Raw genomic sequence first — 23,455 nt, forward strand, 5'->3', positions numbered from 1 at the left:
ATTCAGGACGTACCATCTGATTTATAGCGAATGTAATTTGAAGAACAAAACATGAAATAGAATCAAATTTCCAAAGGACAGACACAAAAATGAGACAAACAAAATCATATCTGAAGAAGTGGTGCAAGAAACAGAAAAGTTCAAATCGTTTCATATTGTCAATTTTTTACTCACAGTGGGACGAGGAACCACAGCTTTTAGACAAGTAAAAGTACTGTTACTTCAATAAAAATATTACTCAAGCAGGAGTAAAGTCTGCTGCTGGAAAAGTATTCCGAAAAGTACAATTTCTTTCAAAGGTTACTCGAGTAAATGTAACTGAGTACTTACCTAACATTTGAATTTGTTGGTATAAAACATAAATTAAGGAATTGTCGAGCACATATATTATTTCAGATAAGTATCAGTTTATATACTCTGTTATCATAATAAATAATACAACCGTTTTTAAGTACCGATAGCAAAAACATTAAAACATTTGCATTTAAACATTAAAATTGCTCATTCATAGTACGTTTGTCTTCAATAATGGAATATATTGAAACGTAAACTCAGTGAATAACCCTGTTTTACTGCTGCTACACTCGGGTATTACATTTCTACGGGGTATTAACATTTAAATCACCACGTTACCTCTTATTGTTTTGAAAATGGGTGGGACGTTTTCATGTTCTTCCCGTGCCTGTGTAGCCTACCACTAAAAACACTTACAATATGGGGCCAGGACTCTCCTCAAAAAGAGATTCTTAATGTCTGGTTAAATAAAGTATTAATAAAATAAACAACAAATGCTATAATCGCTAAAAACAACATATTCAAATTGTTAATTGTTTCAGTTTCTTTTTTGACGCTGAGCACCGCCTCCTTTTACTCTCCATGTTAAGTCACTCCCCTGCGTGTACAGTTTTCTATTATGTTTTTGTATATTTATGGAGAATTGTTGTATAAGAGCATGGGTGATGTAGAGCTGTGGGCGGGGCCGAGCACAGAATATTACAGCTAAACGTGAGGAGGGTTTGAATAGGGCGAGGGAGAGATTGCTAAATTACTCAAACAACCATGGATGAAAACGTCTTCAGGCAAGTTTTTGATGAGGGAACAGCATTATAATATGGTAGAAAGCTAAAAATATATATATATATTTTACATAATAATCCGTGTATTATTCGCTTATTTGTTTTTTCAGAATAAAACCAAAAGTAAGAAAATAAAAAAAGCAACTATTTTGTTCAAAATTTGTCTCCAAAACTAAGATGAAAAAACAGATAACGATTTGTTTTTTCAGTTTTCGCTTTTGTGTTTAAAAAAAAAAATTGGAAAAAAATGGGTAACGGCCGTTTACGTGACGTAAACTGTGATGCGGGACTTTTGCGCCGCATATGGACTGAACCAGGACTGAGCAGTTTTTCAGTCCTGGTCTGGTCCCAGTCTGAGTCCAGGTTTCCGTCCCGGTCTGGTCCCAGTTTGGTCCCGGTTTCAGTCCTGGTCTGGTCCTGGTTTCAGTCCCAGTCTCAGTCCTGGTCTGGTCCCAGTTTGGTCCCGATCTCAGTCCTGGTCTGGTCCCGGTCTCAGTCCCAGTCTCAGTCCCGATCTCAGTCCTGGTCTGATCCCGCTTTGGTCCCGGTCTCAGTCCTGGTGTCAGTCCCGGTCTGGTCGGACCTGATTCAGTCCTGGTTCAGTCCAGCATCACAGTTTAAGTCACGTAAACGGCCGTTATCCGTTGTTTCCATTTTTCATTTAAACACAAAATCGAAAACTGAAAAACGAATCATTATCCGTTTTCTCATTTTGGTTTTGGAGACAAATAATGAAGAAAATTGTTGTTCTTTTCGTTTTCTTATTTTTGGTTTTATACTGAAAAACGAGTGAACGAATGATACACAGATTCATAATACCCTCTCTTTAAGCTTCAGTGATGATATTAAAGTGGAGTCGACTCATAGGCTACGTTCAGACTGCAGCCTGAAGTGACCCAAATCCGATTTTTTCGCTTTTATGCTCCTGTATCTGATCTTTTAATGACAGTCTGAACGACACAGATCCAATTTTTGTTTCAGATGTGACTCAGGACACTTGGATATGTGTTCCTAAAACCGATACATATCTGATCTTTTGACATGCGACTTCAGTCTGAACGGGCAGGTCACATTCACCCCACCTACACGTCAGGCTCGGAGTCCAGTCAACGGAGAAAAAGCGAGGTTAGAGAGTTTATTAATATTTGGGGGGATCGCTGTATTCAGGCAAAATTGGAGGATTTAAATGATTGTCAAAGAAATGTCCGAGCATGGCTACAGACGGTCCTGGCTCCAATGTCAACGAAAAATAAAGAGCCTACGAATCAATTACAAGGAGACTAAAGATCCTAACAAACGAAGCGGCCATGGACATATAACCTGAACATTTTACCAAGAACTGGACCATATTTTGTTAAGGCGACTTCCGTAAACACTGAACACGCTCGCGTTGTGTGACGTCGTCGTGTCCTCCAGTGCACATGTGGGACACTTTTGGGGCGTTTTATTTAATTTAAACATTTAATTGGAAACGTGAAAAAAAATCTGATTTCACAAAAAAAATCAGTATTGAGCATTAAGCCCTGCAGTCTGAACGTAGCCATAGTTTCCTCGACTGGTACAGTACAAATACATACAACAGTATTCATGCACTCATAGTACAAGCTGTGCAGTGGTCCATAGGGGGCGCTCTCTTCTGTACATGCTGTGCAGTGGTCTGTATAGTCCATAGGGGGCGCTCTCCTCAGTACAGGCTGTGCAGTGGGAGGATGGCTGTGTTTTTGAGCTTCAGCAGCAGCTTGTCCTTTAGTTCAATGCTCTGGATTTCGTACCAAATGTATCGAGGATTCTCAATCTGAAAAAGAGAAAATATCAGGTACAAGAAAATGAGTTAAGTCTGGTTTTAATCCTGTTTAGTCCTGGTTATTTAGTTTCAGTTTTGTCCAAATATCTCGGGGTTGGGGTCTTGTTCTCGAGTGAGGGGAGCATGGAGCGTGAGATTGACAGGTGGATCGGTGCAGCGTCGGCAGTGATGTGGTCGCTGTATCGGACCATTGTGGTGAAGAGGGAGCTGAGCTGAAAGGCGAAGCTCTCGATTTACTGGTCAGTCTTCGTTCCTACTCTCACCTATGGTCATGAGCTCTGGGTAATGACCGAAAGGACGAGATCGCGGATACAAGAGAACGAAATTAGTTTCCTCCACAGGGTGTCTGGGAGCTCCCTTAGAGATAGAGTGAGGAGCTCAGTCACACGGGAGGAGCTCGGAGTAGAGCTGCTGCTCCTCCACATTAAGAGGAGCAGCTGAGGCTCGGGCATCTGCTCCGGATCACTCCTGGACGTTTCACTCAGGGGGTGTTCCGGGCATGTCCCACCGGGAGGAGGCCCCGGGGAAGACCCAGGACACGCTGGAGGGACTATGCTTCTGAGCTGGCCTGGGAACACCTCAGGGTCCCCCCCAGAGGAGATGAAGGACATGTCTGGGAGTCCCTGCTTAGACTGCTGCCCCCGCGACCTGGCCCCGGATAAGTGGAAGAAAATGGATGGATGGATGAATATTTAGTTTCAAGTTGAGTTTTTAAACTTCTCTCAAGAATGGGAGGGCATCTTGTTTGTTTTTAAAGCTTTGAATGGACTGGCCCCACAGTACGTCTCGGACCTCCTCCAAATTTACATCCCAGCGTGTGTTTTGAGGTCTGAAGGCCAGTTCTAGCTCGTGGGGCCTAAATCAAGACTTAAAACGAAGAGGAATAGTACCTTCTCTGCAGCTGGACTCAAAATCTAGAACGCTCTGCCCCCCCACGTCTGAAAAGCCCCACAGAGAGAGAGTTTTAAGTCTCACTTTTAAGAGTCTTACATTTTAAGACTCATTTTAAGACCCACTTTTATTCTCTGGCTTTTAACACTGAGTTGTGTGTCCTCTGTGTCTTTTATGTATTTTTAATTTTTAATTTTATTGGTTTTGTTTTGCTATTCTATGGTTTTTGCTCTTACTTTAATTTACTGGTTTTATTGTTTTCAGATTAGTATGATTAAAACTGAGCATTTATTTGATCATTTTATTACACTTGTTATTATTAAGTATTTGTGCAGCACTTTGGAAACAGTTTGTTCATGAAATGTGGTATAGAAATAAAGTGGATTGGATCGGATCAGACACACAGGAGGATGGTGCAGTGGTGGCTGTGACCTGCGGGGGGCGCTCTGTGTTGGCCGGGGGCAGTTTGAGTCCATCTTCGTCTCTTTGTGGTGGTTCGGGCACCAGCCTCACGAGTGTGTTCAGACAGACGCCGTCGCTGTGCCCGTTCTCGCGCCCGCTGTGCTGCAGGGACATCACGCCCACAGTGTTCACATCATGGTCGTAATAGGACGAGGGGAGGGCATCCTGCACAATCAGAAAAAGTTTGGTTGACTTTTGTTATTCATAAACAGGGAGTATTTTGATTATTATTAGGTACTGTAATAGTAATAATTGATCGTTTGCAGCTGCTCTCGTCAACATTCTAACTAAAAGCACTCAAAATCAAAAACCGGGACACTCTCAAATCCATGTATCATTTGTTCATTTGTTTTTCAAAATAAAACCAAAAATAAAAGAACGAGAAACAATTTTCTTCATTATCTGTCGCCAAAACCAAAATGAAAAAACGATAATGATTCTTTTTTTCAGTTTTCGATTTTGTGTTTAAATGAATAATGGGAAAAACGTTTCCCATTTCCGTAACTTAAACTGTGATGCCGGACTAAACCAGGACTGAACCAGGACTAAACCAGGACTGAACCAGGACTAAACAAGGACTGAACCAGGACAAAGCCAGGTCCGGGACCAGATCAGAACCAGACCAGGACTGAGACCAGGCTGAGACCGGGAACAGAACCGGGACTGAAAATGCTTTAGTCCTGTTTTAGTCCTGGTTCAGTCCTGGATTAGTCCTGTTTTAGTCCTGTTTTAGTCCTGGTTCAGTCCTGTTTTAGTCCTGTTTTAGTCCTGGTTCAGTCCTGTTTTAGTCCTGTTTTAGTCCTGGTTCAGTCCTGTTTCAGTCCTGGTTCAGTCCTGTTTTAGTCCTGGTTCAGTCCTGGTTTTAGTCCTGGTCCTGTTCAGTCCTGTTTTAGTCCTGTTTCCTGTTTCAGTCCTGGTTTAGTCCTGGGGTTCAGTCCTGGTTCAGTCCTGGTTTAGTCGGGGTTCAGTCCTGGTTCAGTCCTGTTTTAGTCCCGGTTTAGTCTCCAACACTCTGGCAAACAAATTAAAATTTATCCCTCTCTTTACTGTTGGTGGGTAATAATTTGGTCAAAAATAGGGACAACTGGGACATTTCTTGTATAAAATCAACTGGGACTGTCCCGGGTAAATAGAGACGTCTGGTCACACTATCCTAAACAGGACCATGAACGATCGTTTAGATAAAGTTAGTGCAGATAACTGAATCGTACCTGGACCACCATGCTGGCCCCCCACGAGATCGCATGAGTCCAGATTGCGGCAACGACAGGCAGGTGGGCAAAGGGCGCTGAGGAAGAGACAAGATTATGCAGGGATTAAAACCAGGACTAGACCAGGCCTAATACAGGGAATAAACCAGGACTAGAGCAGGACTAAAGCAGGATTAAACCACGTCTGAACCAGGACTAAACCAGGGCTAAACCAGGACAAATTAGGACTAAGATTGGGACTAAACCAGGATTATACAAGGTGAGAACCAGGACTAAACCAGGACTAAACCAGGACTGAACCAGGAGTGAACTAGGACTAAACTAGAACTGAACCAGGCCTAAACCAGGACTAAACCAGGGCTGAACCAGGACTAAACCAGGACTGAACCAAGACTGAACAGCGATTAATGACTAATGACTAATACAATGACTAAACCAGGATTCATCTAGGACTGAACTGAAGAATGAACCAGGACTGAAGCAGGTCTAACCTCTTAAGACCAGGACCCAGACTTGGTCCTTGGTGTTGGTGTAAAGCAGGACGGGTCTCTGGACCACGTGCTGACAGCTCAGGTCTATGGGCCGGACGGGAGGATAGGCAGGATCCCCACGGTACCTGAACGCAACACACACAGATACAAAAAAAAAACATTCACCATTTAAAACCAAAGAAAAAGTGACGTGTTAGAAAATGTCAGTGTGATTCATACATGATTTGTATTATTGACTCTGTAACTGTAAGCTTCCCCTCTGAGTGACACGGTGTTGGAGACTGCAGAGGGGAACCAGTGCCTGATATGTGGAGACATATTAATTAAGACTTTATATGTTAGGGTGAGCAAGCGTCCGTTTTTCCCCGGACATGTCTGTTTTTCACGTTCTGTCCTGGCCATCCGGGTTTTTTTTTTTTTAATAAAGTGATGCAAATGGCCGGGTTTTCATTATCTTTCATTGGGCCATTAAATTGAGCGGCTGTCATAGCTCTCTGCACTCAGAAGGAGCGAGCAGACACAAAAAGTCGGTCAGTCTGCAACATGCCGAATCGCAACTGCACATTTAACAATGACTTGTACAAGAAATTCCCCGCTTTTTGTCTTGGTCGGGACAAGTGGGAGGCCATATGCATAGTGTACAAAGCAGCACATATGTTTCAGTGTCCGGGGGGCTCAAAGCACCAGGACACCGAAAAACATTAAAAAGCTTTGCCAGGTGAGAGTAGCTCAATGTTAATGAGGAGGCCCCACCTCCCACCCCCCGTACAGGTGTCCTGGTTATGACAAATGGAAATATAGTCACCCTATTATATGTTTATCACAGGAATAAAGCAGACTGACTCTACACTGTGTCCTGTTCTTTGTATACGGCCTGACGAAGATTCCACAACATTATACATGACCCAGACCAAAATGACCACCAGCAGGCGTCATTGTGTAGTAGAAACTACCAGCCTGGCACAGCCATCCACAATTAAGTACTCTATCAACACATAATTCCTGACACATATTTGTTTATCGTTACTAGCTGTTCTTACTAGTGTCATTAACTAGTCTTTAACTGCACTATAGAACTGTGCACGTGCGTCGACTGTCACGGTTTGATCTCGAGCTTGTCAGGTGACAAAAACTCGGTGGCAAAAGTAAATACGTCATATAATTATTTAAATATAAATACGTCATATAAATGTAATTTTTTTATTGAAAAAAAATCAACAAAATATAAGATGCAGATGTCTTATTATCTTCCAAAAAGTAATTTTAAAATGACAATTTTTGAGGATTGACTCATAGGGGCAGTTCAAGTGATGGGGGCAAAGGGGCTGAGGGGCCGGTCAAAGAGGCATGGTGGGCCGTGGTAGTTTGAAGATCCCTGGTCTAGAATCTATCACAAGGGAGACAAGCAGATTACAGCTCTACGCTACCTTACAACTCCGATCTGTGGAGAGTCACCCCTATTCACAGAAGGAATTGTAGTATTTTTGAGCAACAGAAATACCTGTAATGAATAAATGTTTAATGTCATACAGTCCTGGTCCAGTCCTGGTTTAGTCCCTCTTTAGTCCTTCCTGTGCGTGACATGATGAGTGTTTTCAGTTTTGAGAGAGGAACTCAACCTAAATCTGCAGGGTCTGAGTTTTAAACATGTGAATGAAACAAAACACAACTCCAGGTCTGTTTGTGATGAGGAAAGAGGATTAGAACATGCTGTAGATCAGAAAACAGCGTGATGAACTGATAAACATGAGACGTACTTGAGGCCGGAGTCGATGAGGCGGAGGATGTCTCGGCCCCTCAGGTTCAGGGGGCTGTGTCTGTCCCACCAACAGGCCTGAAGAGACTCCTGATCAGCCCCGGACAGAGTCTTCAAGCGCCCCCCTGCACAGAACACAGATTTACACAATGCTTTTTATAAAGGCCGTTGAAAGAGCAAATTATTTAAACTTTATTACAACACTTAAATTACAATTCCAGGCACTTCAAATGCAGTATATGAACAACAAACATTCAGAACATTCCGAGTCTGTAATATTTTATGTCATTAAAGAAATATTTTTTAATAAATATATGAGCAAGGGACACTTCAGTATTTTGGGAGGTGAATAATGAAACAGGGGTGGGATGATTTAAAGGTGGAGGGTCCATCAGCGGCTTGTCTCCATGGAATTTTTATTGCTTTGTCTAGAATGTTCCACAGTATAAATTAAACCTGCAGCTCTAGAGCAGCATGTGGCTCTTTTATCCTTCTGTTGTGGCTCCCCGTGACTTTGGAAAATAAAAAATTTGTATTTAATTACAATGTATTTTTATTTTAGTTTGATCGCTTTTAAATGTAATTCTAAATTTGTAGATAATGGTAATCTTGTAACACTAAAATAAAAGTTTTTAATATTTATTGCTCAAAATATGCATCACACCCTACAGCAGGACAAAGCGTACAAAGGCCAAGATGAGCTCAAACTGAACCAAATCAGGACAAATTTGAACACACCCTAAGTAATAATGACAAAGTAATAAACTAGGCCTTTTAAAGCAGAGTCACTGGGTGAAGTCTGACCTGTGACTGAAGCCAGAAAAATGAATCTGATCCACTGAGGGCCCTGCTCCTGGATCAGCAGCAACGAGATGGGCTCACAGTCGAAGCCAGACTCCTCTTTGACCTGTGAGGGAGGGAGGAGGGGAGAGAGGGAAAGAGGGAGAGGGAGGAAGAAGGGAGGGGGCAGAGAAGGAGGCAGAGAAGGGACGGGGAGAGGAGGGAAAGACAAGGAGTGGGACAGAGGGGAGGGCACATTACAATAGTTTAGTTAAGTTAAGTTTAGTTTAGTTTATTTATTTAATGAGACAGAGACAGAGTACAATATACATTAACCTTAACAGGTGAGATTTTCCACCTGTCGTCTCTGGGCAGGTTGATGTTATAGTTCATAAAATCAAACATACAAAGAGAATGTCTTTATAATGACTGGAACATCATAACAATTCTGTAACATCATTCACACCCAGTTCTCTAAGCACCTTAAAATCCTCATCCTTTATCAGTATCATCATTCAGTTCATTCACTCCAGAACATCAGACTCTCTCCAGACACTCATCTGTTCACATTATGGGCGCAGGTTTGGTTTGAGAGGAGCCACTGTTTTGCCAGGCCAGAGAATGCGTTGTACTTTCTCCATATGACCATGGCCCATCAAGATCAAAATCAAATCGAGACCATCTTTGTCATTTTCGACACTTATTTGTATTTTACAGTTATTTTATATATCAATGTTTTTATAAATCTCTTTCCATTGTGTCACTCGTCGAGTGTCAGACCTCAAGACCAAGACAAAACCGAGTCCAAATGCAGTCAAGTCCAAGACCAAGACTGGTCTCAAGTACTACGACACTACTGTTACGCATAAGAAATAAGAAATATTGTAATGTGATGTTTTTTGTTTTTTAACTGAAGCACGTTCATGTTCATATTTCAATGCAAATATCCGGCTCTCACCTCTCTCTTGAGCGCCTCCTCCAGACTCTCTCCCACCTCTACACGACCGGCCGGCAGGTACCACTGTTTATAGCACTCAGACTTAGCCTCCTGCACCATCAGGACCTCCTCCTGGTGAACAAATAAATCAAATATAACAGATATAACAATACACATCCTCACAGAGGAAATAAGCCAGGATCAAACCCAGTCTAAACCAGATCTAAACCAGGCCTAAACTAGGACGCAATCAGATCTAAATCAGGTCTACCACTCAAATCTTTATTCACTAAACCTAACTATCTTATAAAAGGCAAGTAAAACTGTTACATCTGTTCTGCCTCTTTGACCTGTGAGGGCACACAATAATATTACCAGAAAGATGCTTTATAAACCCTAAATATGAATCAAAGGCATTTTCTGTTTTATTCACATTAAGAGTGAAGGAGATCAGATCTAAAACTAAGAAGTAAAACTAGGGGTGTGATCTTGGTTTAGTCCTGGCTTTGTCCATGTTTCGTTCCAGGTTTAGTTCTGGTTTCAAGTGTGTGAATGCTGCCCAAACCAAACAGGCCTAGAACATTATGCAGTACCTTGTCGTTGAAAATGACCGCACCCACGATGTAGGTGACGTTTTTCCGGAGTGTGGCCGGTTTACTCTGGTCCAAACCCACATCACAACCCGTCACCTCTGCCCCCTCTCCTTCAAGCAGCCTCTCCACCTGCTCCTCCAGCTCCTCCATCACCTCCATCACTGAAACAAAAAGAAAAAACACTTGAGGGTTTAGTTCAGCTTTAATGCTGCTTTAGTCCTGTTTTAGCCCTGGTTCAGTACTGATTTATCCTGTTTTAGTTCAAGCATAGTCCTGGTGCAGTCCTGCATTAGTCCTGGTTAAACCCTCATTTATTAAGTTAAGTTAGGGTGACCAGACGTTCCTATTTACTCGGTAAAGTCCCAGTTTTGAGCCCTGTGTCCCCTGTCCCAGCAGATTTATCCAAAACCAGTGATTTGTCCCAGTTTTATACACAAAATGTCCCAGGTGTCCCTATTTTTGACCAATCTCATACCTGTCAACAGTAAAGAGAGGCATAAATTGTCATTTGTTCAGTTAAAATATAGAAAAGATTCTTAAAAATGACCAAAACACAATGAAAATATAACTATACTGACTCACATTAGTGCCAAGTGCAGAACAGTTTTCCTTAATTACGCACTCGTTTCACAATTTTATTTATGCCAACCACTCTAAACCAGGGATGTTCAAGATTTGTATTTTGAAAATCTGGTCAAGTCCTAGTTTAGTCTTGGTTCAGCCCTTGTAGAATCCTGGTTGAGTCCTGTTTCAGTCCTTGTAGAATCCTGGTTTAGTCTTGGTTCAGTCCTTGTAGAATCCTGGTTTAGTCCTGTTTCAGAATTCTGGTTGAGTCCTGGTTCAAGTCTGATTTAGTCCTGTTTCCTGAACCAAACCTCCAATAATTAAGCCCTAAAGCTTAGTAAACATTAAGTAAACATCATATATAACACTATTCCTATTTAAAATTACTTTATTAAGTGGCCTGTACAAAAAGAGTCACAAAAAGCAAAACGTTTAAGGAAACAGTGGAAGTAAATGTCATGGGTAAGCAGTGTTGGGGAGTAACAGATTACATGTACCAGAGTTACGTAATCAGAGTTCAAATTATGAGTAACTGTATTCAGTTACAGTTACTGTTTCCATGAGTGGTAATTGGATTACAGTTACTTTGTTGAAATAAATGGATTACACGGTGGTATTTTCCTGTTTTCACATTTTGGGCTATATCCCTTTTTTTTTTTCCAGTAATTCCACTCATTGCTGTAAACTAAACGAGGTCTAAACTAGATCTAAACCAGGTCTAAACCAGGACTAAAACCAGGTCTAAACTAGATCTAAAACATGTCTAAAACAGGTCTAAAACCAGGACTAAATCAGGACAAACCAGGACTAAAACCAAGTCTAAACTAAATCTAAACTAGAGCTAAACCAGGACTAAAACCAGGTCTAAACTAGATCTAAATTAGTTCTAAACCAGGTCTAAACCAGGACTAAAACCAGGTCTAAACTAGATCTAAACTAGATCTAAAACAGGTCTAAAACAGGTCTAAAACCAGGACTAAATCAGGACTAAACCAGGAATACAACAGGTCTACACCAGGACTAAAACCGAGTCTAAACTAAATCTAAACTAGAGCTAAACCAGGACTAATACAGGACTAAAACCAGGTCTAAACTAGATCTAAACTAGATCTAAACCAGGTCTAAAACCAGGTCTAAACCAGGACTAAAACCAGGTCTAAACTAGATCTAAAACAGGTCTAAAACCAGGACTAAATCAGGACTAAACCAGGAATAAAACAGGTCTACACCAGGACTAAAACCGAGTCTAAACTAAATCTAAATTAGAGCTAAACCAGGACTAATACAGGACTAAAACCAGGTCTAATCTAGATCTAAACCAGGTCTAAAACCAGGACTAAACCAGGACTAAAACAGGACTAAAACAGGATTTAACCGTGTCTCCTCCTCTTCTATCAATAATATTTTTAATACGGTTAAGTAAAGACTGGGCTTTTTATTGTCTTTTATCAGACAAAACATCTTAGGTGAAGAAATCTGAGTCTTTGCGTCTCTACAGCAAATCAAGTAATCCAAAGTATTCAGATTACGTTACTCACTTTAAGTAATTTAATGGATTACGTTACAAACTACATTTTGGGGTATGTAATCTGTAATCTGTAGGGGAATACATTTTAAAAGTCACCTTCCCAACACTGTGGGTAAGTAACTAGTTATTATCCCTGAAAAGCCCTGTCAGTGGCCATTAGCAGATTAGCATGTTCTTCAAAACGACAGAAACATTCAACATCTGTGACATAAATTTATTTTATATGAAAGAACACTTTAAGTAGTATCTGTGAGTGTCATTCTGAGCTAATATAAACGCATTTTAACCCGAACCTGAGCGCTTTTTCCAGCTAATCCCCGCATCCACTGGGTTTGTTGTGATATTTGACGCTTACGTGCACAGGCGGAACTGCGTCATCACGTAAGCAAGCAAGACGTTCTATTTTTATTATTATTATTTTATTTTATTTTTTTTTTGTTATATATTAATATTCCTTAACAGTAGGGACTTAAATTGCATAAAGTGTTAAGCATTATAATAATAATAATGAATAACCCGGAAGTGTGTGTTTGGTGAATCGGCCGCTGCTTCCGCCGTTGGGTAAGGTCGTGTTTACATCAGACTCAAAGGACACACGTGAAGAGTTTTGGACTTAAACATCTGCTCGACACGGGCATTTATCCATCTATTTCACAAAGGTACCTTATATATATTTCCTTTGTTCTTTTCCCGAACTAAAGCAATAACATTTTGTGAGCTTGTCCATTCATTTTCACCCAAAACTACTCCTTTTGGTTTTATAATGCATCTATAATAGCTCACGATTTTCAGATTTTTTTGTGCCAAATTAAGTTAGGACATGAATTTATCCTTTATAACGAAGCAGTGCAACGAGGCAGTATTGTTCTTTCAATGAAAATACAAGAAATTATGACACCTCTAGTCTGTGGTGGTTGGTAATAATAAAATTGTTCAGCACTTGGACCATTCACGACTAATATGTGAGTCAGTTTAGTCACATTTTCTCTGTGTTTTGGCCATTTTTCAGCAGATTTTCTATATTTTACCTCAGCAAATGTCAATTTATGCCTCTCTTTAGAGATTCAGATTGGTCCAAAATAGGGACACCTGGGACATTTCTTGTATAAAACTGGGAAAAATCAATGGTTTTGGATAAATCTGCTGGGACAGGGGACACAGGGCTCAAAACTGGGGTTGTCCCTGGTCTGGTCACCTTATTCTTCCATCTTTAAATAGTTAACACCTCCTCATCTGTCCTTAAAAACATTAGTTCTTTCCTCCAGTATTGTCGCTTATTTTCTAGATATTTAATCTGTGAGCAGTTGTTTTTATCCTAGAATTGTTACTAGGTGCGTAATGATAAAAGAATGGGCTACAAAGTGTGATTTTGTGATGCCAGCGTGTAGTGTAACTTATTTTTAGACTGTTTAGACTGAATTTTAGACTTGGTCAGTTCACGTTTGCATAAACCATGGTCTTAACTTGGGCTAAATCTGGAACTGAACCTTGACTGACTAAACTGGGCTCAAGCCAAGACCAAAAATAGGTAGTGTATGTGCAAAAAATAACACAAAATAATACATTGGTTTCTGAGCCACCACAACAGCATAAGGAAAATTAAATGTATATTGCCAAATCCAAATTACTCATATTATTAAATTTTTTTATTAGAGGAGCCCCAGATATTTCCATAGATTTCCATAAGATGCCTTTTAACATTGTTTATCTTCTTTCTGTTTTAGCAGGTTCAAAATTGTTTGGTCACAATCACACCTGGAGCCGATAAACTACAGAACACCGTTTAAGGATGCTCTCTCTTCCTGTCTGCGTGAGAATTTCACAATAAGAGCCTTGTGCGTCTACCTCCACTGAACCATGTCCCGCCACAGTAAACTCCAGAAGCAGGTGCTCTCTCTGTATCGCCAGTTTCTCCGCGCGGGAAAGTCCAAACCAGGATTTGTCCCCAGGATTAAGGACGAATTCAAAGAAAATGCTAAAATCAAGAAATCCGACGTGATGCACATTGAGTATCTGTACAGGAGAGGACAGAGGCAGCTGGAGCAACTCAAAGACCACAACACCAAACAGCTGGGAACGTTCTCCAAGAAGAACGAAGAAAGCAGCTGACACAGACTGAGCCGGGGGAGAGGAAAACGGATTCAGATTTATCAGCCAGACTTCTCTGTGGTGCTTATATTTAAGGAGCAACGTAAAGCAACGTCTTTAAAATCATGGGACTAAGCAGCTAAACTCCACCCACAACTGCATTTTCATATAGTGCTACTAAACTGGGCAGTGCCTGGAGGACTAAAGGGGAGAGAGACAGAGGGGAGAGGGGGTCTGGAGGACTAAAGGGTCCTGGTTTATTCCTGGTTCAGTCCTCGTTTATTGGCCGGTTTATTCCTGGTTTAGTCCTGTTTCAGTCCTAGTTTAGTCCTGGCTTAGTCCTGGTTCAGTCCTGGTTCAGTCCTGGTTTCCTGGTTCAGTTGGTTTAGTCCTGATTCAGTCCTGGTTCAGTCCTAGTTCAGTCCTGGTTCAGTCCTGGCTTAGTCCTGGTTTATTCTAGGGTTATTCCTGGTTTAGTCCTGGTTCAGTCCTGGTTTAGTCCTGGTTCAGTCCTGTTTTGGTCCTGGTTCAGTCCTGTCTTAGTCCTGGTTCAGTTCTGGTTTAGTCCTGATTCAGTCCTGGTTTAGTCCTAGTTCAGTCCTGGTTCAGTCCTGGTTCAGTCCTGGCTTAGTCCTGGTTCAGTCCTGGTTCAGTCCTGTCTTAGTCCTGTCTTAGTCCTGGTTCAGTCCTGGTTCAGTCCTGGCTTAGTCCGGGTTCAGCCCTGGTTCAGCCCTGGTTCAGTCCTGGTTCAGTCCTGGTTCAGTCCTGGTTCAGTCCTGTCTTAGTCCTGTCTTAGTCCTGGTTCAGTCCTGGTTCAGTCCTGGTTCAGTCCTGGCTTAGTCCGGGTTCAGCCCTGGTTCAGTCCTGGTTTAGTCCTGATTCAGTCCAGGTTTAGTCCTGGTTTAATCCTGGTTTATTCCTGGTTCAGTCCTGTTGTTTTGTGTGACTAATAGAAAGACTGACAGATGTGTTAAAGTCTCGTCTTCCTGTCTCTATTTCTTCTGGATTATTTTGAGGAGAGGTCGACTTCGTCACTACCTCAGCACAGGAACATCATATGGACCAAGTACTTGAATATCACAGTAACATTTTGAACCCCTCCCTGTGGAATAATGTGACAAACTGGTAAATGACTCTGTCTAACTCTGGGCCACTGGATAAAATAACCATGATATTACATTTTTAGTGGCTCTGACCTGTTGCCAATTTGAAGAGATGTTCAACGCAACTTTATCCATTTCCCCCGCACTTTAACTTCTACTGCAACTTCTACTTCTGCTGTGATTATAATAAAAGGTCCTCTGTAACACAAAACTGACTCTTGTGAGCTTTAAACCATATTAGTACAGAGTAAAACACTGTTCTTGATACAAATGTGTGCTCACTGTCTGTAACTGACACCACGGTAGGAAAAGTTTGTGCTCTTTTCCAACAGGAGGTTACGTCTGTGCCCTCTGCTGTTTTCTACTGAGAAATTTTGTCCCTCACACTTTATGGGAAAAAGGATGGACTGTGAATCAAAAATGTATAATAAATAATCAAATGAGGGATGTCGCCTTTAAACTTATGCACAAAATTTACCTACTAATAAATTTATGCTAAATATATTAAAACAATTGACCCTAACTGCATTTTTTGTAAAGAATATCCCGAAACAATAAGTCATCTTTTTTGGAAATGCACTATTACCAAAACTTTTGGAAAGGGTCAATATTCCTAACATTTCATTAAAATTGTAACATATTATTATATATGAAAATAATATAGACACAGATAAAAAATGGCAATTGACTGAATTATTATTTTTGGCAAATCTTAAATTCATAAATGTAAATTCTCTTATACCTCTTAGTTTTTTCCTGCTTTATTTAAGCAATTAGAACTCCACCTATCCATTATTTCTAAAAGCAGAAACAAAAAAGACATATTGACATATGAAATATGAATATCTTTGTACAATGTCATGGCATATGTTCTGTATGTTGTCTTTTGTTATATAAGAAAAAAAAGAAAAAGCATTCTGTGCACTGATTGGCTACTCTGAATGCAGAATGCACTCTGCTCACAGGAGCTGCTGCTACTCCAGAAATGTACTTCTTTCTGGCTGTTTTTTTTTTTTTTTTTTTTCATATCTAAATTCTTAACTTTTTCGCCTGGGCCTGGAAACAACTGCCTTTCTCTTTAATACAGCTATTTTTAAGATTTAAAAGTGTGAAAATGAGCTGAAATGTGAGTTAAAGTTAAACCATAGACTGTGATAATAATAAAATCACATTTTATTCTTAATAAAAAAACACACACACACAAAACTATATCTACATAAACAAAGAACAGAAATAGATGCAGCTGTTTTTGTGGGTGATAAAGCAGAAGCCAAAAGTGAGGAACAATATTTGATTACAAGTATAACATAGTCAATTATGATTAAAACTTAAAATGATTAAATTAATATGTCAGTTAAAGGATCAGCCAGCATGTCACATGTTCAGTCTAGGCCCAGGTCTCATGGGGATCTCATCAGGTCTAACTCCAGAACCTCTGAGGTCCTCACTCTAGCGCCCCTTCTGGCCCGGACCTGAAACAGCAGGACACAGCACATCCACAGGTCACAAAACCAAGTCTAATCCAGACCTCAAACCAGCACTGAACCAGGTCTAAACCAGGACTTAACTAGGTCTAAACCAGGTCTAAAGGTTAGTACCTTGCAGTAGCAGTAGGACATTGGGAGGATGTACAGGAGCATCAACAGAAGCATCACCACAACTCTGATGATCAGGTCTGAGTCTGACTCTGCAACACAAAAGAACCCAGATCAGACCAGGACCAGGACTGGACCAGGACTGAGACTAAGACCAGGACCAGGACCTGGACAAAGAACAGGACTAAGACCTCTACAGGAATAAACAGAAGAAAGTCCACCTGCAGGGGGCGATGCAACAGCTGGAGGTCAAATCAGGATTCTCTGGAACAGAACGGAACAAACGACAGGGCAGAGGGCACAGAGGGGGCAGAGGGCACAGAGGGGGCAGAGGGCACAAAGGGCATAGAGAGAGCAGAGGGCACTGAGAGAGGAGAGGGGGTATTGTGGGAATGGGACAGAGATATTGAATATACTTGTTCAAAGTGTGTGTGTAGATTGTATATGGGTTTATTGTTTATGTGTGTATTGTGTATTATGTTTGTTGTGTGTTTTGTCACACACAGACACACACTAGAGCTTCATTCAGTCGTGTTGTGTCAAGTTAAACATGTGTCTCTGAACGACTCTCCCAGTGCATTGTGGTCTATACTGACCACTCTATACTCTATACTGACCCTCTATACTCGATCTATAGTTCCTCACATCCTGTAGGTCCTCACAGCTGACTGGTTCGCTCAGATGGGGTGAAACCATAGACTGTATATATAAATGGACAGAGCTAACGCACTAGCCACCGCGTTCCAAACAGGAAGTTCACATGTGGCTCTTCCGGCTCCTTCTGACTATGGCTCCCATTGACTTACACTGGAATATTGTGGCTCCTCTCTCTGTAACTGCCGCTGTGAGCCTCGCCATTTTGGTCTTAAAATGTTGTTCCGCTACATGATCCTGTTATTATTTTTTTTCACACTATTTTTCATTTAATTTTTCATTCATCTGAGTGGAGCTGAACTCTGTGGGTGACATCACACTTGCTCAGTCCACTTCTTTATACATTATATGAGGCTGTAGCTGGACGTACCTCCCAGAAAGAGCTGGAGGCTGGGGCTCTGAGAGGAGAAGCTGTGGTCGAACACCTGCAGGAGGTAAACACAGGTGTAGTTTCCTTTGTGGGCGTGGTCAGTGTCAGAGAACAGGAAGTGGGCGGAGTGACTGACGGCGGGCAGGGTGCGGTTCTGAGTGGGGGGTGCGGTGGGAGAGAGGAGCCGGAAGGAGCCTCCCGGGTACTGTGGCTCCACAGAGCATTTGACCCTGAACTTTGAGCCCAGCTGCACCCGCACCCCCTGAGGCTGGACCTCAGACGCCCCTTCAGACACAGACACTGAGATGATTGGACGATTCAGTAAGTCTGTGGAGAGACATGACTGGACCGATTAGTCTGTAGAGACGAAAGTGTGTGAGATACACTCCTCTGGAGCAACTAGAAAAAACATCTGAGAGACATAAAAATGTAAGATCAGACTTTTACCTGAACACACCACCTCCAGACCCGAGGATGAGGAGGATGACTCAGAGGCACATTCTCTCAGTGAAAACTTCTTCACACAGTTAGCTGAGACCAACACCACAAGACTCTGTGAAAAATTAGCTCTCTCTTTTCCATAAACAGCAGAACCACAGTTCAGGTCTCTGCACACAGCAGCTGTGTCCTCCTGGTCCCAGAATCCAGAGGGATACACCCGTCTCCACTCTCCTCCATGTTTCACCTCCACAGTCCCAGCACAGCGACTGGCCCCTCCCGCCAACCTGAGCGGCTCTGAACAGACAAGAGACAGAGTGAAGCCACGCCCCTTTACCTGAGCAGTGAGGCCCCGCCCCTTTACCTGAGCAGGTGAGGTTGACAGTGGCTCCAGAGGAGCAGGTCCTTGAGCCAGAGCGGGGACAGTCCATCAGAGCAGATTCATGGCCCTCACAGTGGAACGTCTGCCCCAGAGGAGAGAGCGCCCCCTGGAGGAGAGAAGGAGCCCCACACCCCAGCTCCCTGCACAGCACCTCTGCCCCCTGCTGGTCCAAGTCCCCGTCACAGACCCCAGTCCAGGACCCGTCCCAGAACTGCACTAATCCTGAGCACAGACCAGACCCTGAGACCAACCGCACCGAGTCTGTGGACACACCACAGACTGTATAAAGAAGTGGACTAAGTGAGTGTGACATCACTCATAGTGTTCAGCGCCGCTCAAATGAGGCTCGAGATGCTCACGGTTACAAGAGCCAATCTGGAGCCAGAATCTATTATGTATTCTGTTATGAATAGGATATTTTGACAGACAAAATAGCAAAAAAAAAAATAAAAAATCATGTAGAGCGGGTAAATACAAACATTTTAAGACCAAAATGACAAAGTTCACAGCTGCAGGTACAGAGAGAGGAGCCACCAGATCCTAATGTAAGTCAATTGGAGCCAGAGTCACAAGGAGCCAGAAGAGCGTCCTGGTGAACTTCCTATTTGGCACGCGGCGGCTAACGCATTAGCTCTGTCCACTCATATATACAGTCTATGGGACACAAAAAACATCTGAGAGACATAAAAATGTAAAATCAGACTTTTACCTGAACACACCACCTCCACACGCTGAGGAGAGGAGGGGGATGAATCAAAGACACATCCTCTCATTGAAGACTTCTTCACACAGTCAGCTGAGACCCTCCACACAGGACTCTGTGGAAAATCACCTCTCTCTTCTCCATAAAGAGTTGAGCCACAGTCCAGGTCTCTGCACACAGCAGCTGTGTTCTCCTGGTCCCAGAGTCCAAATGGCCACACCCGTCTCCACTCTCCTCTGAATTTCACCTCCACAGTCCCAGAACAGCGACTGGCCCCTCCCACAAGCCTGAGCTCTGAACGGAGAAGAGACAGAGTGAAGCCCCGCCCCTTTACCTGAGCAGGTGAGGCCCCGCCCCTTTACCTGAGCAGTGAGGCCCCGCCCCTTTACCTGAGCAGGTGAGGTTGACAGTGGCTCCAGAGGAGCAGGTCCTTGAGCCAGAGCGGGGACAGTCCATCAGAGCAGATTCATGGCCCTCACAGTGGAACGTCTGCCCCAGAGGAGAGAGCGCCCCCTGGAGGAGAGAAGGAGCCCCACACCCCAGCTCCCTGCACAGCACCTCTGCCCCCTGCTGGTCCAAGTCCCCATCACAGACCCCAGTCCAGGACCCGTCCCAGAACTGCACTAATCCTGAGCACAGACCAGACCCTGAGACCAACCGCACCGACTCTGTGGACACAAGTGTGACATCACCGCTGTAGTGCAGTTCTATATCTGTGGTGTATATATAGATATATATATATATCTATATATATCTATATATATATCTATATATATATATATATATATATATATATATATATCTATATATATATATATATATATAGTGTGTGTGTGTATATATATGTGTGTGTGTATATATATATATATATATATATATATATATATATATATATATATATATATATATATATATATATATATATATATATATATATATATATACCACCAAAATCAGACTTTTACCTGAACAGTTCACCTCCACACCTGAGGGAGAGGAAAGCTCTGAGCCATAGAGACATCCTCCCATTGAAGACTTCTTCACACAGTCAGATGAGATGCTCCACACACGACTCTGTGGAAAATCATCTCTTTCTTCTCCATAAAGAGCAGAGCCACAGTCCAGGTTTCTGCACACAGCAGCTGTGTTCTCCTGGTACCAGAATCCAACGGACCTCATCCGTTTCCACTCTCCGCCGAGTTTCACCTCCACAATCCCAGCACAGCGACTGGCCCCTCCCACCAGCCTGAACAGCTCTGAACAGATGAGAGACAGAGTGAAGCCACGCCCCTTTACTTGAATACCTTGTATTTCTGTGGCAGAGTGGTTAGCCTGGTGTGAGTGTCTTTACCTGAGCTGTCTTCTGCCAGGACCCCTGCACACAAGAGTCATGTCACAAAATGGATTCTGTTGGTCACACAACCCAGAGCTTCACACACTCACACACACACACGTGTACACACACATGCACACACACACACACACACACACACACGTGCACACACACACACACACGTGCACACACACACACATGTGTACACACACATGCACACACCCACACACACACACACGTGCACACACACACACACACATGTGGGCACACACACACACAGACACACACGCACACACACATGCACACACGTGCACACACACACACACGTGCGCACACACCCACGCACACACACACACACGTGCGCACACACGCACACGTACACATGCATACACGCACGCACACACACACGCACACGTACACATGCATACACACACACACACACACACACACACACACACACACTGCTCAGTACTTTACACTGTTAAAAGTCCTGTATAAAATCCTGCACAGAGAGCAGTGTTTAACATTCACACTGTTTGAGAGTTTGTTGGAGATAAGAACACGCAGCTGCAGTACTGCAGTACCACTGTGTGTGTACTGCAGTACTGCTGTGTGCGTACTGCTGTACTGCTGTGTGAGTACTGCAGTACTGCTGTGTGTGTACTGCAGTACTGCTGTGTGTGTACTGCTATACTGCTGTGTGAGTACTGCAGTACCGCTGTGTGTGTACTGCTATACTGCTGTGTGAGTACTGCAGTACCGTTGTATGTGTACTGCAGTACCGTTGTGTGTGTACTGCAGTACTGCTGTGTGAGTCTGTTCAGGTGTGTGTTTGTGTCTTTTTATTTATTTATTTAATAAAATCTAAAAAGAATATGGAGATAGATGAGTGTCTTTATTATCAAATAAATATCAGGCCATTCACAAATACAATGACATTCACAAATATAATTCATGACACAAATAAATGTAAGAACATTCACAAAAGCATTTCTTGACTCAAAAGAAAATGTTACACTATTCACAAAAGTGCAGTTACATTTACTTGCAAAATGATGAACCTGCATTTACAAACCACCGTACATTTTTGTGTCTATCCCTACATTTATTTGTGGATTTTTGAGACCTTCCTGACACTGTTTTATGTACAAATGTTTTTGTTTTTTTTAAAACAGCCAATCATATCAGCTGAAGTCCGAGTGGCTGTTTAAAAAAAATAAAAATAAAAATTTGTGCATGGAACAGTGTCAGGAAGGTCTCAAAAATCCACAAATAAATGCAGGGATAGACACAAATATGTATGGTGATTTGTAAATGCAGGTTCATCACTTTGCAAATAAATAAACTGCCCTGACATTTGTGAATCGTGTAACATTTTCTTTTGAGTCGAGAATGTTCTTATATTTCTTATATTTATTTGTGTCATGAATTATATTTGTGAACGTTGTTGTATTTGTGAATGGCCTGATATTTATTTGATAATGAAGACGCTCATCTACCTCCATACAAAAATTCACTCACCCGTGTTGTAGAAGGACCAGAGCAGGAGCAGTCCTCTGAGGGCCATAACCCGGACCGAACCAGGACCGGACCAAGACTGAACCAGAAGCAAACCAGGACCAAACCAAGGCTGAACTATGACTGAACCAGGACTGAACTGAACTGAACCAGAAGCAAACCAGGACCGAACCAGGACTGAACCAGAACCAAACCAGGACCGAACCAGGACTGAACCAGAACCAAACCAGGACCGAACCAAGACTGAACCAGAAGCAAACCAGGACCGCACCAGGTCTGAGGCTGGTCTTTGAGGGTTTCATGCTTTAGACACATTTTTATCTCTTCATCGATTGTGGTTTTTCTCACTTAAAACAAAAAAAATATATAAAAAATTTGCCATAATCAGATGTTTCTTCAGACTCTAATCTGTGTTTGAATCTTCACATTTTAAAACCAAGACAAAACTAAAGTGTATGTAATCTTTACTTCAAAAAGCGTTTCCCTAAATCGGTCTGTTTATAAAACGGTCAGTAAGAGGATTTCAGCTCCTCCGTCACACAAACGGACTCTTGTAACTTTTAAGACATGTTATACGATTGTTTTATATAATTCTGCATTATTTTGTGTTATTTTTGCTCCTTATTTAGAATGTATTATTACTACTTGTGTTTTTTTACTCTTTGTTATTGTAATATATTGTGATTTGTGAGTTTCTGTGTCCGAGTCATTTCCCTCTGGATCAGTAAAGTCTCTCTAAGTCTGAGTTAGTCCTAGTTTAGTCCTGGTTTTAGTCCTAGTTTAGTCCAAGTTTAGTCCAAGTTTAGTCCAAGTTTAGTCCTGGTTTAGACCTGGTTTAGACCTGGTTTTAGTCCTGGTTTTAGTCCTGATTTAGTCCTGGTTTAGTCCTTGTTTTAGATCTTCTTTAGTCCTGGTTTAGACCTTGTTTAGACCTGGTTTAGTCCTGGTTTACTCCTGGTTTAGACCTGGTTTAGACCTGGTTTTAGTCCTGGTTTTAGTCCTGATTTAGTCCTGGTTTAGTCCTTGTTTTAGATCTTCTTTAGTCCTGGTTTAGACCTGGTTTAGTCCTGGTTTTAGTCCTGGTTTTAGTCCTGGTTTAGTCCTGGTTTTAGATATTCTTTAGTCCTGGTTTAGTCCTGGTTTAGACCTCCTTTAGTCCTGGTTTAGTCCTGGTTTTA

The 23,455-nt window shown here is 42.1% G+C and overlaps 3 protein-coding genes across 4 annotated transcripts; 1 reads left to right on the forward strand and 2 right to left on the reverse strand.

The window, feature by feature from the left end:
* Nucleotides 1–387: 387 nt before the first annotated feature.
* On the reverse strand, nucleotides 388–12,457 carry nudt18 (nudix (nucleoside diphosphate linked moiety X)-type motif 18). The gene is made up of 9 exons (XM_020926967.2): nucleotides 12,387–12,457; nucleotides 10,002–10,162; nucleotides 9,430–9,540; nucleotides 8,496–8,598; nucleotides 7,693–7,816; nucleotides 5,936–6,060; nucleotides 5,445–5,521; nucleotides 4,204–4,398; nucleotides 388–2,871 (listed from the first exon to the last, which is right to left on the reverse strand). The coding sequence occupies exons 2-9, from the start codon at nucleotides 10,158–10,160 to the stop codon at nucleotides 2,761–2,763; spliced, it is 1,005 nt and encodes a 334-aa protein (XP_020782626.1). The 5' UTR covers nucleotides 10,161–10,162; nucleotides 12,387–12,457; the 3' UTR covers nucleotides 388–2,760.
* A 180-nt stretch (nucleotides 12,458–12,637) lies between these two features.
* On the forward strand, nucleotides 12,638–14,545 carry sdhaf1 (succinate dehydrogenase complex assembly factor 1). Of its 2 annotated transcripts, none has more exons than XM_055161266.1 (2): nucleotides 12,638–12,752; nucleotides 13,818–14,545. In XM_055161266.1, the coding sequence occupies exon 2, from the start codon at nucleotides 13,951–13,953 to the stop codon at nucleotides 14,200–14,202; it is 252 nt and encodes an 83-aa protein (XP_055017241.1). In that variant the 5' UTR covers nucleotides 12,638–12,752; nucleotides 13,818–13,950; the 3' UTR covers nucleotides 14,203–14,545. The 2 variants fall into 2 exon arrangements, with proteins under 2 accessions (XP_055017241.1, XP_055017242.1); XM_055161267.1 differs by having other exon boundaries at nucleotides 12,654–12,752; nucleotides 13,821–14,545.
* Nucleotides 14,546–16,684: 2,139 nt separating this feature from the next.
* Nucleotides 16,685–22,326, reverse strand: LOC129411335 (scavenger receptor cysteine-rich type 1 protein M130-like). The gene is made up of 11 exons (XM_055161972.1): nucleotides 22,281–22,326; nucleotides 20,778–20,801; nucleotides 20,545–20,682; nucleotides 20,392–20,412; nucleotides 19,816–20,094; nucleotides 19,433–19,720; nucleotides 18,706–18,984; nucleotides 18,351–18,638; nucleotides 17,904–18,230; nucleotides 16,883–16,971; nucleotides 16,685–16,756 (listed from the first exon to the last, which is right to left on the reverse strand). Exons 1-11 carry the CDS (start codon nucleotides 22,324–22,326, stop codon nucleotides 16,685–16,687), a joined length of 1,851 nt encoding a protein of 616 aa, XP_055017947.1.
* Between the last annotated feature and the right edge of the window lie 1,129 nt (nucleotides 22,327–23,455).

This window comes from Boleophthalmus pectinirostris, unplaced genomic scaffold (genome assembly GCF_026225935.1).
Source record: "Boleophthalmus pectinirostris isolate CB_2022bp ecotype Guang Dong unplaced genomic scaffold, ASM2622593v1 HiC_scaffold_4, whole genome shotgun sequence".
Taxonomy (NCBI): domain Eukaryota; kingdom Metazoa; phylum Chordata; class Actinopteri; order Gobiiformes; family Gobiidae; genus Boleophthalmus; species Boleophthalmus pectinirostris.